This window comes from Psammomys obesus, unplaced genomic scaffold, assembly GCF_907164565.1.
Source record: "Psammomys obesus unplaced genomic scaffold, mPsaObe1.curated_primary_1811, whole genome shotgun sequence".
Taxonomy (NCBI): Eukaryota; Metazoa; Chordata; class Mammalia; order Rodentia; family Muridae; genus Psammomys; species Psammomys obesus.
Window position 1 is genome coordinate 6,113,362 of NW_026586589.1, and position 12,087 is coordinate 6,125,448.

A 12,087-nucleotide genomic window follows, 5' to 3' on the forward strand; every position below is an offset into this window, starting at 1 on the left:
AGGAGCCTGGGGTTCTTAGTTAGCAGAAAGACATGGGTCTGAAATGCCAGTGTGGCTGCTGCACTGGGAAAGATACGGGTACAAAGCAGGAGCCAGGAAGTAGGTGCCATGTGTGTAGCTATGATGGCCCCAGAGGTGATGGAAGCAGGAACCGGTGTGAACTTGCTTCTGACATGCTGGGGTGCTCAGTTCATGGTGGGCACACCCTCCATCTTCACACAGCCTTCCAGAGCTGACACACGGGGGCTGGCTCGGCTTGTGCTCCCAGTGCTGGCCGCTGCATGGACACTGCTTGAAAGTGTGTGCTTGGTGGCTACCTGACGCCTGGTCCCTTGGGGTTCAGTGAGTGGCAGGGAGCACACCATTGTGGCATTGGGACCCACAGGCTTGCGCAAGGGAGGGCGCATGCTTTGCTGTAAGGAACCCTGTGTTTGCTGCCCCACATGCCCTGGCATGTGAGGACTCTCCTCTAAGGGCTGACTGTGGTGGTTTTTTTTGGGGGTGGGGGTGGGGGGTGGGGGGTAGGGTGGCGGTGGTGAAGCTTTCATTTCCCCTCAGCTGGAGGTTAAGACCACACTTCCTAAGCCACACCATACAAGATGGAAGACAGTTGGCATCAAAGGTGTTCGGCACAGCTGTCATCACGGGCTCTTCATTCCCATGAGCACTAGGGTACTGCCAGCCTGCTCTGGAGATGTCACACGAGGTCAAAACCACACATCCAAAGGGTCATGGTTGAGTAAAGTCAGGCTCATCCACTGACCTGACCCATACCCCTGACCTCTATGCTCAGAACCTCTCAGGAGCTTAAAATACCAGCATCATGGCCATGCCAGATTATTATTAATTTATTTATTATTTGGTGTTTTTGAGACAAGGTTTCTCTGTGTGGTTTTGGCTGTCCTGGAACTCACTCGTAGACCAGGCTAGCTTTGAACTTAGAGATCTGCCTGTCTCTGCCTTCCGAGTGCTGGTATTAAGGTGTGCACCACTCTAGCCACCCAAGAATAAAATCTTATGGTTACAAACAGTAAAGTTGAAATTCTCACAGGAAGTGTTATGACAATTCTTGGGAACGCATCAGAAGACTAGAGAGGCAGATCAAACTGAGGGGTTTCAGATGGTTTGGCATTTCTTTCTTAACAGCTTTACTGGATACAATCCACATTTGATTTGCCCACTTAAAATGTACAACTCTGTTCTATCAGTGCTCTCACATACATGTAACCATCCCATACCACAGAGCACGTCCACTCTCCTGTGAGAAACCAGCCTCCAGCTGTTCCTCACTGTACTCCCTGGCTCCTGAGCTCCACGCAGCCACAGATCTGGGTGTGTCTACAGACTTGCCCGCTGTAGACAGGTCAGGCCTGCAGCACTCGGGGCTGAGGTGTGGTGGAACTGCTGTGGCGTGCAATCCTCTCTCACCCTGCAGTCCTGAAGCCCCGAGGATGTGCAGTACTGGCCTCAGAGTGGCACACCAACAGCTCCGACAGCTCCAGCAGCAGCAGGCGCCTCCTGCCGCCAGCAGCAGCCTCCCAGTGACAAATCTGGCTAGCCCACCACCAACACCCTCTCCACTTGCCAGGACAGGGGAGTCAGGGTGAGGCAGCTCTAGCCTTCCTTAGGTGTGCCTGTTCCTGTGGCTGTTGTGGAGGAGCGGGACAGGGTTGGCGGGAGGCTTTCACACACAAGGTCAGCCAGAGGATACCAAAACTAGGTTTAATTTGCTCAAGCCACACAACTGTAAAAATGGAGTCCAGGAGGGAGCTGGGGGTCCACAGCACGCTCTGCCCAGTTCTAGAAGTTCTCCAGCAAGGCCAGGATGCGCTTCTGCTCCGTCTCTCGGAACTCAGGGCTCCGGCCGTCCCCAATGTTCTCTGCGTACTCTAGGGAAAAAGGACAGGGTGAGTTAGGCTGGACCATGGATATGGTCCCGAGTTGTGTCTTTCTACACTGCTCCCAAATCTCAGTGTGTAACAGTGAGTCTGAGGCTTGAAAGCCACTGAGGGCCAGCCCTTCGTGGCAGCTATAGCCGTGATCCTGGAGGCTCTCTGTGGGAAGGGGCTGACCTATCTTTCCACACACGTCTTCTAGCACCTCTGTCTTCAGCTTCATGCAGTCACTCAACACACACCTAGTGAGCACTGATGTGCTTGGACATCTGTGTCCCTCATCAGTCAATGCTGTGGCCCCAACCCCCATATGAATGGGATTTGACTCTTTCACAAAGAGTCAAATCTTTCCCACACCTGGGAACAGGTGAGGGCCTTCTGTTGTCACATGGGGACAGACAACATTCCTGGCCTGTCTCTCATATGTCAAAGGCCCATTTTGATCTTGGACTTCCTAGCTTCCGGAGCTCCAGGCTTTATAATGAAGTATCCAGTCTTAGGCATTTGTTACAGTAGCACAAACAGGCAAGAGATCATGTAAGCTCTTTCCTGGTTTGTGTTTTGCAGTGTGGGAACATGATCAGCAGCATGGCATTATGGGAGAACATCCTAGAAATGCAAGGCTTCAGGCCTACTATGCTGCCTTAAATGGCCAAATCTGGGGTGTGTCTCAGTGTCCGACTTCTTGGCCAGCATGAGCGAAGCCCTGCATTCAATCCCTAGTACAGTAAGAAGAAAAGAGGAAGAGATAAGGATTTGCTTCTGCAATGTCCACTTTCCAGAAGAGTGAGAGAACAAGATGTAAACAAAATACACGGTGGCTGCCTGAAGCTGTGAGGGGAAGGGAGGCTTGCTGATGACCTAAGGGAGCAGTGTAGGGCTGCCCAGGGCAAGGCAGTGAGCAGCAGATCCTGTTTGGTCATCTGTGGTTCAGCAAAGGGCTCTGGGGCAGAAACCAGGACCATGCACTCTGCTGTCCCGGTGTGATCATTCTGCTGTTTCCATTCTCAACCAATGTTCTAAGTCACTTCCCTGGAGGGAGGCATCCCAGATGTCCAGCGCACAGTGAGCAAGAATGTGGCAAGCCCCTTGCTGAGCTATCTCTGCCAAGGCTGTGAATGCCTTGTCCCCACCCCCACCTTAGCAGGTTTCTCAATTAGGCTGTAGCAGAGGGAAGCAAGGCCAGCTCATGAGCCGTACTCTGGGATCAGTTACACTTACTGGGCGCCAAGTCCTACAGATGTGGCCGACATAACCTCTGCAGACACAGGCAGGCCAAGGGCCAGTCCTGCTCATAGAAGCAACTGAGGATGTGAAGGAACTGTGGCGGCTTGCCCAAGCATGGGCTGCAAGAAGAACTGGAATTTACCCAGAATCAATATAAGCAGTGCAAAGAAATAGGGGCGAGGCTGGTCCCCAAAGTGTCATTTGCCAACCTAAGCAATACCCTGCCCTTGCTTGCTCTGGGAAAAACTGCTCCTGGAGCCTCCCAAAGCTGCTCCACAGGGCAGTCCTGGACACACTTCTGTGCTGATGGCCTCAGTGGCTGGGACAGGTGTGGGGAGGACTGGGGACCCACTCCTCTGTCAGATCAGAGCTGCTCTCAGAAACACATGCTAGCCGAGGGCAGGGACTGGACAGAGTCCCACATGGAGCTGGCCATCCCCAGAGGCGGGCATGATGACCCAGCCTAGGCTCCTCCATTGTCTCCGACGTCTGGCAGTTTGTATCCACAGAACAGCTGGGGCATTGTCTAGGCTCCCAGCTTCCATCTTTGTTTCTGGAGTTCTGGTTGAAGCAGATCTTGGGGCTGGCTACTGCTGGTTCTTTCAGCCGCTGCAGCAGATGATAAATATTGAACAGATTGCTCCCAAAGGTCTTGGGGAGAGTTCTCTTTGCTGTGCATGGAAGGAAGAGGGGAGATGCTAGCTGAAGGGAGTACTTTGGGGTGGGGAAGACAGAGATGGAGGACCAGGGGTCGGAGGGGTGGGCTAGACAGAGGGAGATGGCAGACATCCACTCCCTTCCCTACTTCCTCAGCAACCGAAATGCTCTTAGAATAAGGGCTTTGATGGAGTTCTAACCCAGGCAGCAGTGCTGAACGCATAAATATTAAAGCAAACTTTAGACAGCAGGTTTACCACACAGACATGGAATACAAGCTGTTCTGTTTATGTTGAGAGGGGGAGGGAGGGCAAAGGGAAAGCTGTTTTCCAGGCAGGGGCCTGGACCAGTGCACACAGCTTACTCAGAGCTCCATATGAGATGCAGGATGAAAGAGGAGGGAGGGATGGGCAGGCCAGCATCTCCATATTGAAGACTTCAATGACACACACCAAGTATGAGGCAGAAACTGCCAAGGCAGGTCCCTCAGGTCCATAGTGCCTGCTCGACAACACTGGGGTTGGTGACATGCTTTAGCAGCACATTTTGCTGGGCCAGGGGGACACGTTATGGGTACACTCTGAGAAAGGAAACTGCCACTGCTGGGCCATGTGGCCATATTGGCTGCTACAGCACCCACTTGTCACTACATGGAGGCTGGACTGCACTGGCCACAGCCTTCCTGCTGGGTCCTCAGTCCGGGCTGCTGCCAGCTGCAGGCCAGGGAAGGAAGGGCTCCATGCAATGAGCACTTCCTCGCTCCTAGACGGCCAATGCATTTCAGCCTTCCAACAGGCACCGGAGCGAGTGTGACGCGGGTGACACCACTAAACCCTGGTAGTCTTGGTGTCCTTATGTGCCTGCATTCCAGGGCTTCTGGAATACCAGAGGGAACACATGGCAAAAGTGTGGCTACACTTGGCCCCATGTCATGGGCCTGTAATCACAGCTGCTCAGGAAGCCAAGGCAGGAGGATCATGAATTCAAGATCTGCCTGGGCTACAGAGGGAGACCCTGTCTCAAAAAAATAAAAGAATGAAGCAAAACAAACACCTAAAGCTAAAACAACTAAGTCCAAGAAGTGTGGCTAGGACCATGTGTGCATGTTTGTGCATATCAGTGGGGGACTGCTCTTCCTTTGGGGTTGGATTCCTGTGGCAGACAGGCCTGAAGACCCACTCTGGTCCACAGTTCATTCAGCAGTGACCATGTTCTGCTGTGTGCCAGGCATCAAGGATGGAGGGAGAAGACACTGCTATCCTTGAGGAGACCAGAGTAGGACTGCCCTTCTCTGTTCCTTCAAGGGCCTGTGGTCTTCAGGACTGTCCGCCTGTTTGGGGATGGTTAGACCCGAGAGCGCCGAGTAAGCAGTCTGCAGAAAGCAGGGCTTTAATGAGCCATCAATTATTCCAGTGCTCTTGGCACCCCCTAACAGAAAAGGAGGGAGGAAAACCATGAAAAAGGGGACTGAAAACCCTGGGAAAAGTCCCCTGCTGGGCTTGCCTCATCAGCGGTTTCCTGAGACCTCAAGGGATACATCAGCTGTCATCCTGCCAGCAAAACTTAGGAAATATGTAGGCCATAAAATCAAAGAAAAAAAGCTCTCATCTAATTAGTATGTTAAAAAAAAAAAAAAAAAAAAGAAGCAACCCAAACTGAAAAACAAAATTAAAATCAAAGCGGACAGAGTGATGAGCTGGTTTTCTTTATGAGGCTTTGTTTCTTCACTCATTTTGATGGTAACAGGGTAGGGGAGAGGCAGGGATGGAAAGGAGGGCAAGGCACGGCAGGCTGTGTGGGGTGGCCTACACAGAGCCAGCCCCGACCCACTGGCGTGTCCTCTGACCTCAACACTGACCTCACACTGCCAAGTGACTGGCCCTGAGGGTCCTTCTGCACCCTGTGAGGGGTGTTCATAGTTATGACATAGGCTCTGGATGACGGCATGGGGAGAGGCTCCTCCTGGCATGTTCTTGAGAGGCAGAGCTGGCCTGTAGGAAGGGGCTGTGACCCTTTCTATTATGGCGAAGTCCTCTCAACCAAGTAATGGTGTCCAGTTCCCTTCCTGTAACTTACACCTGCACAGCTTCAAATACCCAAACCATTTCTTGTGAGTGCTAGTGAGATGTCTCCTGGGTACTAGCAAACAGGGAGATGCAGTTACCACATGATCCCAAACTTGCCATGCACCCAAAGAACTAATAACCTGCCACAGTGCCACTGCCCACTGCTGGGGCCTAGCCCAGATCACTGAAGCCTGCCAGGGCTCTGGCCTGGATTCCCTTGGGCCATGCACTGCCCTCCTAGCTGTTTGCTGCCCCTGAGCACCACGTGTACAACTCCTGAGTGGCTTTTAGTCTGTTACGATCGCCAGACTGTGAATGGAGAAGGACTGCCTGTCTGGCAGATCTGGGCCAGAGCAGTGTTCACTGAGTGACCAAATTGTAACTGGTCACTGACCCATCTGTGTCCCTCGGATCTGCATACTCCACGAGCAGGTGCTGGGGACACAGTACCTAGCTAGCCAGGAGGGATCTTAGGAGATGTCAACTCATTAATCCCTATCAGAGGAGGGCTTCGATGGGCAGTGTTGAAACACTGTTGGGTTCTCATTGTGAGCCGACTGCCCCGGGAGCTAGGAGACATAGCGAATAAGGCAGCAACATGCCTTACATCCTGGAGCTTCCATTTTAATGCATGAGACAGATCACGCGAGTAAACATATAAATAAAAACAATGACTGACTGTGATAAAGGGCTTGGGGGAAATACAGAGGGAGAGAGAGGAGTGAATAGATTCAGATAGAGTATGGAGGCAGAGTGGGCGGGACTTCCTGCAGGGCTGATTTGGAAGGAGGGTGTGAGGTCTAATCAAAGCTGGGGAGAAGGAAGCCACGTAGAGAAGCAGCTGCCCAGGCCTCTCCTCTGTCCAGGCCCCTCAGTGAATACACAGTCGGCACAGAGGGTGGCGGAGGCTGGCTTGAACAGGATGTCTTAAATGACCCACGGTATACACAGAGCAGTTCAGAAGGGAAAACATCCACCTACTGTGTTTCAAGCTGCTCCCAACACTCTCTCCTTCTCGGAAGCTCGCTGTTTTGACTAAGTGGATGGAGGTGCAGGGAGAAGCCTGGAAGCCAGACAGCAGAGCCGAGGGTAATGAAAAGCTCTAATTGAACATGTGGGCGTTGGAAGTAAATGGCATTTACAGGCTGGGGGTGCAGTCACCATGCCTCCCCCCCCCCCCCGAGGAGGCTGGCTCACGCTAGGGAATTCATGAGGCTCTGATACTGACGGGAACACCCAAGGTCCCCTATGGGACCAGGGCAACCCCCACTCTCTTTTCTTTGGAGAAAAGAGCAGATGACAAGGCCTCGGAATTACTATCCATCATCAGAATGGACACAATGGGGGCCATGCCCGAAGCCTGGCAGGGCTGCACCAAGCATATGGGCTTCCACTCACAGTTCCTTCCTCCTGGAATGTTGCTGTCTCAGCCCCACAGACCAGCTTCACGCCACTTCTCTTTTGAGGCCTCCCACAGGCCTTCAGCTGAGCCTTAGTGATGGCAATGATGAGTGTAATTACCTAACATTTTATGACCATCATTTATTGAGCTTATTGAGACTCAAATAGCTCCCATCAACCACCTCCTTCAACCTCATGGTGCTTAGAGCCTGGGCCTCCTCCTGAGGTAACACACCCATCACAGAGCCAGGAGGCAGACTGAGAGCTGGCCCAGAGCCTCTCATCTGCTCATCCTCTTGTCTGCAAGGGGGCTATGAGCAACTGAAAGGCAAAGCCTCGGAGTCAATGTAACCCATCCCCTCATTTGAGCAGTGGGCAGACCAAGTCCAGAGAGAAAAGTGGGTCTGTCTGCTCCACCAACCCACCAGGACCCTGAGCTGTGGAGTTACCATCCTGAACATGTAAGCCCACCATGCTCCAGTTAGTGCAGAGCTGAAGTGGCCCACGGTGCTATTGTAGCCTGAGCTCAGTCGAGACAGTCTTGCCTTGTGACTGAGGCTCACTGGGTGACCAGAGGCCTCTCCAGAGCTATCCTAGCCTGGTCAGGTCCAGACAAAGACGCAAGGGCAGTTGGAGATGTCACAGAGGACAAGGGAAGGAGGGAGGTTGACCTCGAGTCCATACTGTAAAGCCAGAAGCAGCTCATTTAAGCTTCCCACAAAGGAGAACAAAGGAAAGGGATGATGCTGGCATAGGGTGAGAGGCAAGCCTTGCTAAAACGCCACCTCACAACCACTGCTCTGGCCTCTATAACTCCAGTTGCTTCTTATGTCCTTGCTCTCTGTCCTACTACATGCAGTAAAAAACCATGTCCTTGTTCTCTGCTTTGTTGTGGCTTTAGTGTGTGTGTGAGTGTGTGAGTGTGTGAGTGTGTGTGTGTGTGTGTGTGTGTGCGCGCGCATGCAGAGGCCAGAGATTGGAGTTGGACATCTTTCTCAATGAACCTGAACTGAGCAATTCAGCGAGACTTGCTGGCCTGTCCCCACCTCCCTATGTGCACCAAGCCTCACACGTGGGTTGTGGGACTCTGAACTCAAGTCCTCGTGCTATTTGAGGCAAGCACTTTGGACTGAGCCGACTCCCCACCAAGTGTGTTTTAAAAACAGTTGTCCCTGAGCCCTAGTGCTTCTCATCTGCATGTTTAGGTTGTGGAGCTGGAAGAAAAGGGGAGACAGAGTGACAGGCTGATGGTCTGTGTTTGGCACAGTGACCTGGCATGGTGAAGTGGAGAAGAGCTTGCCGCTTTCAGTCCAGATCATCCGGGGCACCAGTTGCTGGGGACACCATTAAGGTCCAGGGAGCCGAGTGGCCCCCAGAGATGCAAGCCAGGAACACCCAACTCACCCTTGATGATGTGCCTGACGATCTTGATGGAGCTGCCGCGCATGTTCAGGATCTGGTGAACCCGCTGGCGAATCTAACAAGGATGGCAAAGAATGAGATCAGGGTCATCCTCACTCTCCCAAAACGGAGGCGCCATAGGTGAGGGGACTCCAGGAAGCCCTGCGCTTCTGCCCTCGCAGGAGCCCTCCTACCTGGGGGACGTTGGCGTTGCAGACCTCCGCCATGATGTAGCAGATGTGCTGGAGGATGAAGAGCCCGGCATCCAGGCGCCGCAGGTAGAACTCGTCCTCCATATCGCTGTCTATGATCTCCCCACGCCGCACTATGTCCTGGAGACAAACAAGCACAGGGGAGGGCTGTAGAGCCTTCGGAGAGGCGAAGGATGAGTGTCCGGTCCAGTCACGCCAGTCATGTGCTGCCACCACGCAGCAGGGAAAGCCCTCGTCCCTCGGTCCTGAAGCATCTTTTGGAAATCCTCATTCTATCTACATGGACCATGGAGGCCACATAGGCAAGTTCAAAGCCCATTTTTCCTTTCTGATGACTTGGGGACAACATTATCTCACTCATCTGCAAATTCTATCCCAGAAAAGTTGAAGAGACACCACCTAAGCAACTATCAGCTTTTCTCTTTTCTAAAATTTAGTTGCTTTTGTTTGTTTGAGGCAGGGTCTCTCTAAATTCTGGATCTCACTATGTAGACCAGGCTGGCCTTGAACTCACAGAATTCTACCTGCCTCTGCCTCCCAATTCCTGGGACTAAAGGTGTGCGCCACCACACTTGGCTAAAATGTAGTTTGCCTAAAAATATGCTGAACTGGGGGCTGGGGAGATGGCTTAGTGGGTAGTGCTCCCCACAGAAGCATGAGGACCTGAGCTCGGGTCTTTAGTACCCAAGGAGAAGCTAGCAATGTGCATGCACACTTGCAATCAGTGCTGGGGTGTGGGCGTTCAGACACAGGAGGATCCCTGGAGCCCACTGGCCAGCCTGTCTAACCTGACTGGTAAGCTCCGGGTTCAGGGAGAACCTTGTCTCAGAGCAAAAGCTGGACGGTAACTCTGGAAGACCTCTGACTTCCACATACATGTGCACACACATGCAAATGCATTTGCACACACATGCTCACACAGGAACTAAAAAAAAAAAGTATTTGACACACATGCTTATACAGGAGTATGGGACACAGTAACCCAGGGTCATGACCACATGAAGGAAATTGGTGATCCTTTTCTTACACAGCTATCACCTTTCTGTGTGTCAGGAGGCTGTGAACTGTTCTTTATAAAACCCTTGGTCTACCTCGACCCTCTTCCCCACAGCTTCTGTGCCTGCTCCTCTCTCTCTTCACTCCAGGAAATGAGCCTCTTCAGCCTTCCTACTCTTTACTCTCCCAATTGGGACCTCACACTTAAGTTTCCTGTAAGACCCCCCCCCCCCGCCATTCTGAATCCCAACACTCCTTTTTCTCCATCCTACCCGTGTCCAGATAACAGACCTGGCACATGTGCCCCCTAGCTTCCGTCATGTCTGGGGCAAGATGCAACTTTCTCACTGTTTCTCACAAGCCCACTGCCCTCTACACCTCCCAAGTGATGACCAGCGGCTCCCTCTAAGATCTGCCACACTGTCTGTACCCCTCTTCCTTTGCAGCCAATTCTTATTATAAAAAACAAATTCCCAACCAAATAGGCTTAGAGACACCATGCATATTCCACGCCATTCTCCCACTTACGGCATGCGACCCGGCAGCTTTTACCGACCACTCGTGTGTTCATCACCGCAGCACTTCCAGAATACCACCCTCCCCACTCCCACCATCTGTGGACCAGCAGCATGGACTGCTGGGAGAATCCTTGCCCCCAGCATGGCCTCATGTTTCTCAACATGGACCCCGAGTGTCTCTCAAGCATACAATGTTTTAAAGCAACATCTTCCACAAAGCTTTTCCTGTTCCTTCCTGCAAATCCCATCAGCATCTGAGACAACATGGCCTCTCCCTGTGATCTCTGCCATGGTCTATGTCATCATTCATGTGGACAGTGGGCATTAGGGTGGACTGTGAGCTCCAGGAAGCTGGGTGGAGCCCACGGTCAGTCTATTAAAATGCTGCTCTGCTGTGAGCCTGCACCTGGAGAGCAGAGGACGCAAGAATGTGCTCCAGTTGTGGCCCAGTCTAAGGCGGCAGGCGCTGGGCCCACACTTGTGATGACAATGGCCCATTTCCTAATTCCCTGGCTATTTTTATGGCCACGGTTCCTTCAGACAACACAGGCTCCTGTCACTGACAGAGCCCTGGGGACGCTGGAAAGGGAAGGCTTAGCACATGGCCGTCAATCTCCAGCAGAAGCCCTTCAGAGACCACTTAGTCGCAGATAATGCACTTCTTTATTTACCCGGGGGGCCAGCCTGCAGCAAGGCAAGGCTACTTTTCATCTCACCCCTAAAGGCCTGTCTGCAAGGCACAGAGGGCTGCAGGCTGCAGGCCTGCTCTGCCTGGGGATCACCACCACTAATCCTCAGCCTCATTTAGTAGCCAATTCCTTGGTAATCTGGTAATCGTTAATGTTCACACAGTAGTCACAGAGCGCTGCTGATGTCACAGTTTATAAAGAGCCTCTTTCTCGAGCCTCTTTCTCTTCTCACTCGGATTTTAACTTTCTGCTCCAGGGGGAAGGCACAGGAATCAACTTCATTCACAAAAGCATTCGGTGCCCAGACCGTGCACTTCTACATCACCACAGAGTTTAAAGCCTTATTACACACACATGTCCTTCTGAGCAAAATTAAAGGGGAGAGAGAAGGGGTTATTAATCCCACTGTACAGACCAGAAACCAAGGCACATGGAGGTGAAATTGCTCATTATTACATAATTGCCCGTTAACAGGATACAGACTCCCTGAGGAGGGGACACATGTCTGATCCATAGACACATGTCTGTGAAAATGAGTAACAGCAGAGGGTTCAGGACCTGGCCTCACTAGGTGTCTAATAGCAAGACTATTACCCCAAGGCAGGGAAGAAAGAAAGAAAAATAAAAAGAGGGAAGAAGAAAGCGAAGGAAAGCCTTTGGAGGACTGGGATCCCCACATCCACGCATCCCACATTTAACTGTGCCAGACACTGTGCTGAGCTGGGACTGAGAGGTGGACACGAGAGCACACGTTTCTCAGGTGCTTACGGTGTAAGGCGCCTAATGCACAGGAGCGAACCATTTCTGCAGACTGCGCTGATACAGGACATATGCTCTTTGTGAATCTGTGGGAACCCAGAGGCTGGACAAGGCCTGAGAGAGCCAGGAGAACCTGGGATCTGACAGTCTCATTGGACAGTCTAGACTCAAAATAAGGTGACCAGCCTGGTCTACATAATGAGACCCTTTCTCAAAAAAACAAAACAAAACAACACCAATAATCAACGCACTGCACTACAAAACAG

At 52.1% G+C, this 12,087-nt stretch overlaps 1 protein-coding gene across 1 annotated transcript in view; it reads right to left on the reverse strand.

The window, feature by feature from the left end:
• Positions 1-1,708: 1,708 nt before the first annotated feature.
• Ctnnbl1 (catenin beta like 1) overlaps positions 1,709-12,087 on the reverse strand; it is a 153,251-nt gene continuing 142,872 nt past the window's right edge. The window contains exons 14-16 of the mRNA XM_055602422.1: positions 8,842-8,979; positions 8,651-8,723; positions 1,709-1,889 (exon numbers count right to left, since the gene is read on the reverse strand). Of these exons, the coding sequence (XP_055458397.1) occupies positions 1,801-1,889; positions 8,651-8,723; positions 8,842-8,979 (300 nt within the window). The 3' untranslated portion in view covers positions 1,709-1,800. The remainder of the gene's footprint in view (positions 1,890-8,650; positions 8,724-8,841; positions 8,980-12,087) is intronic.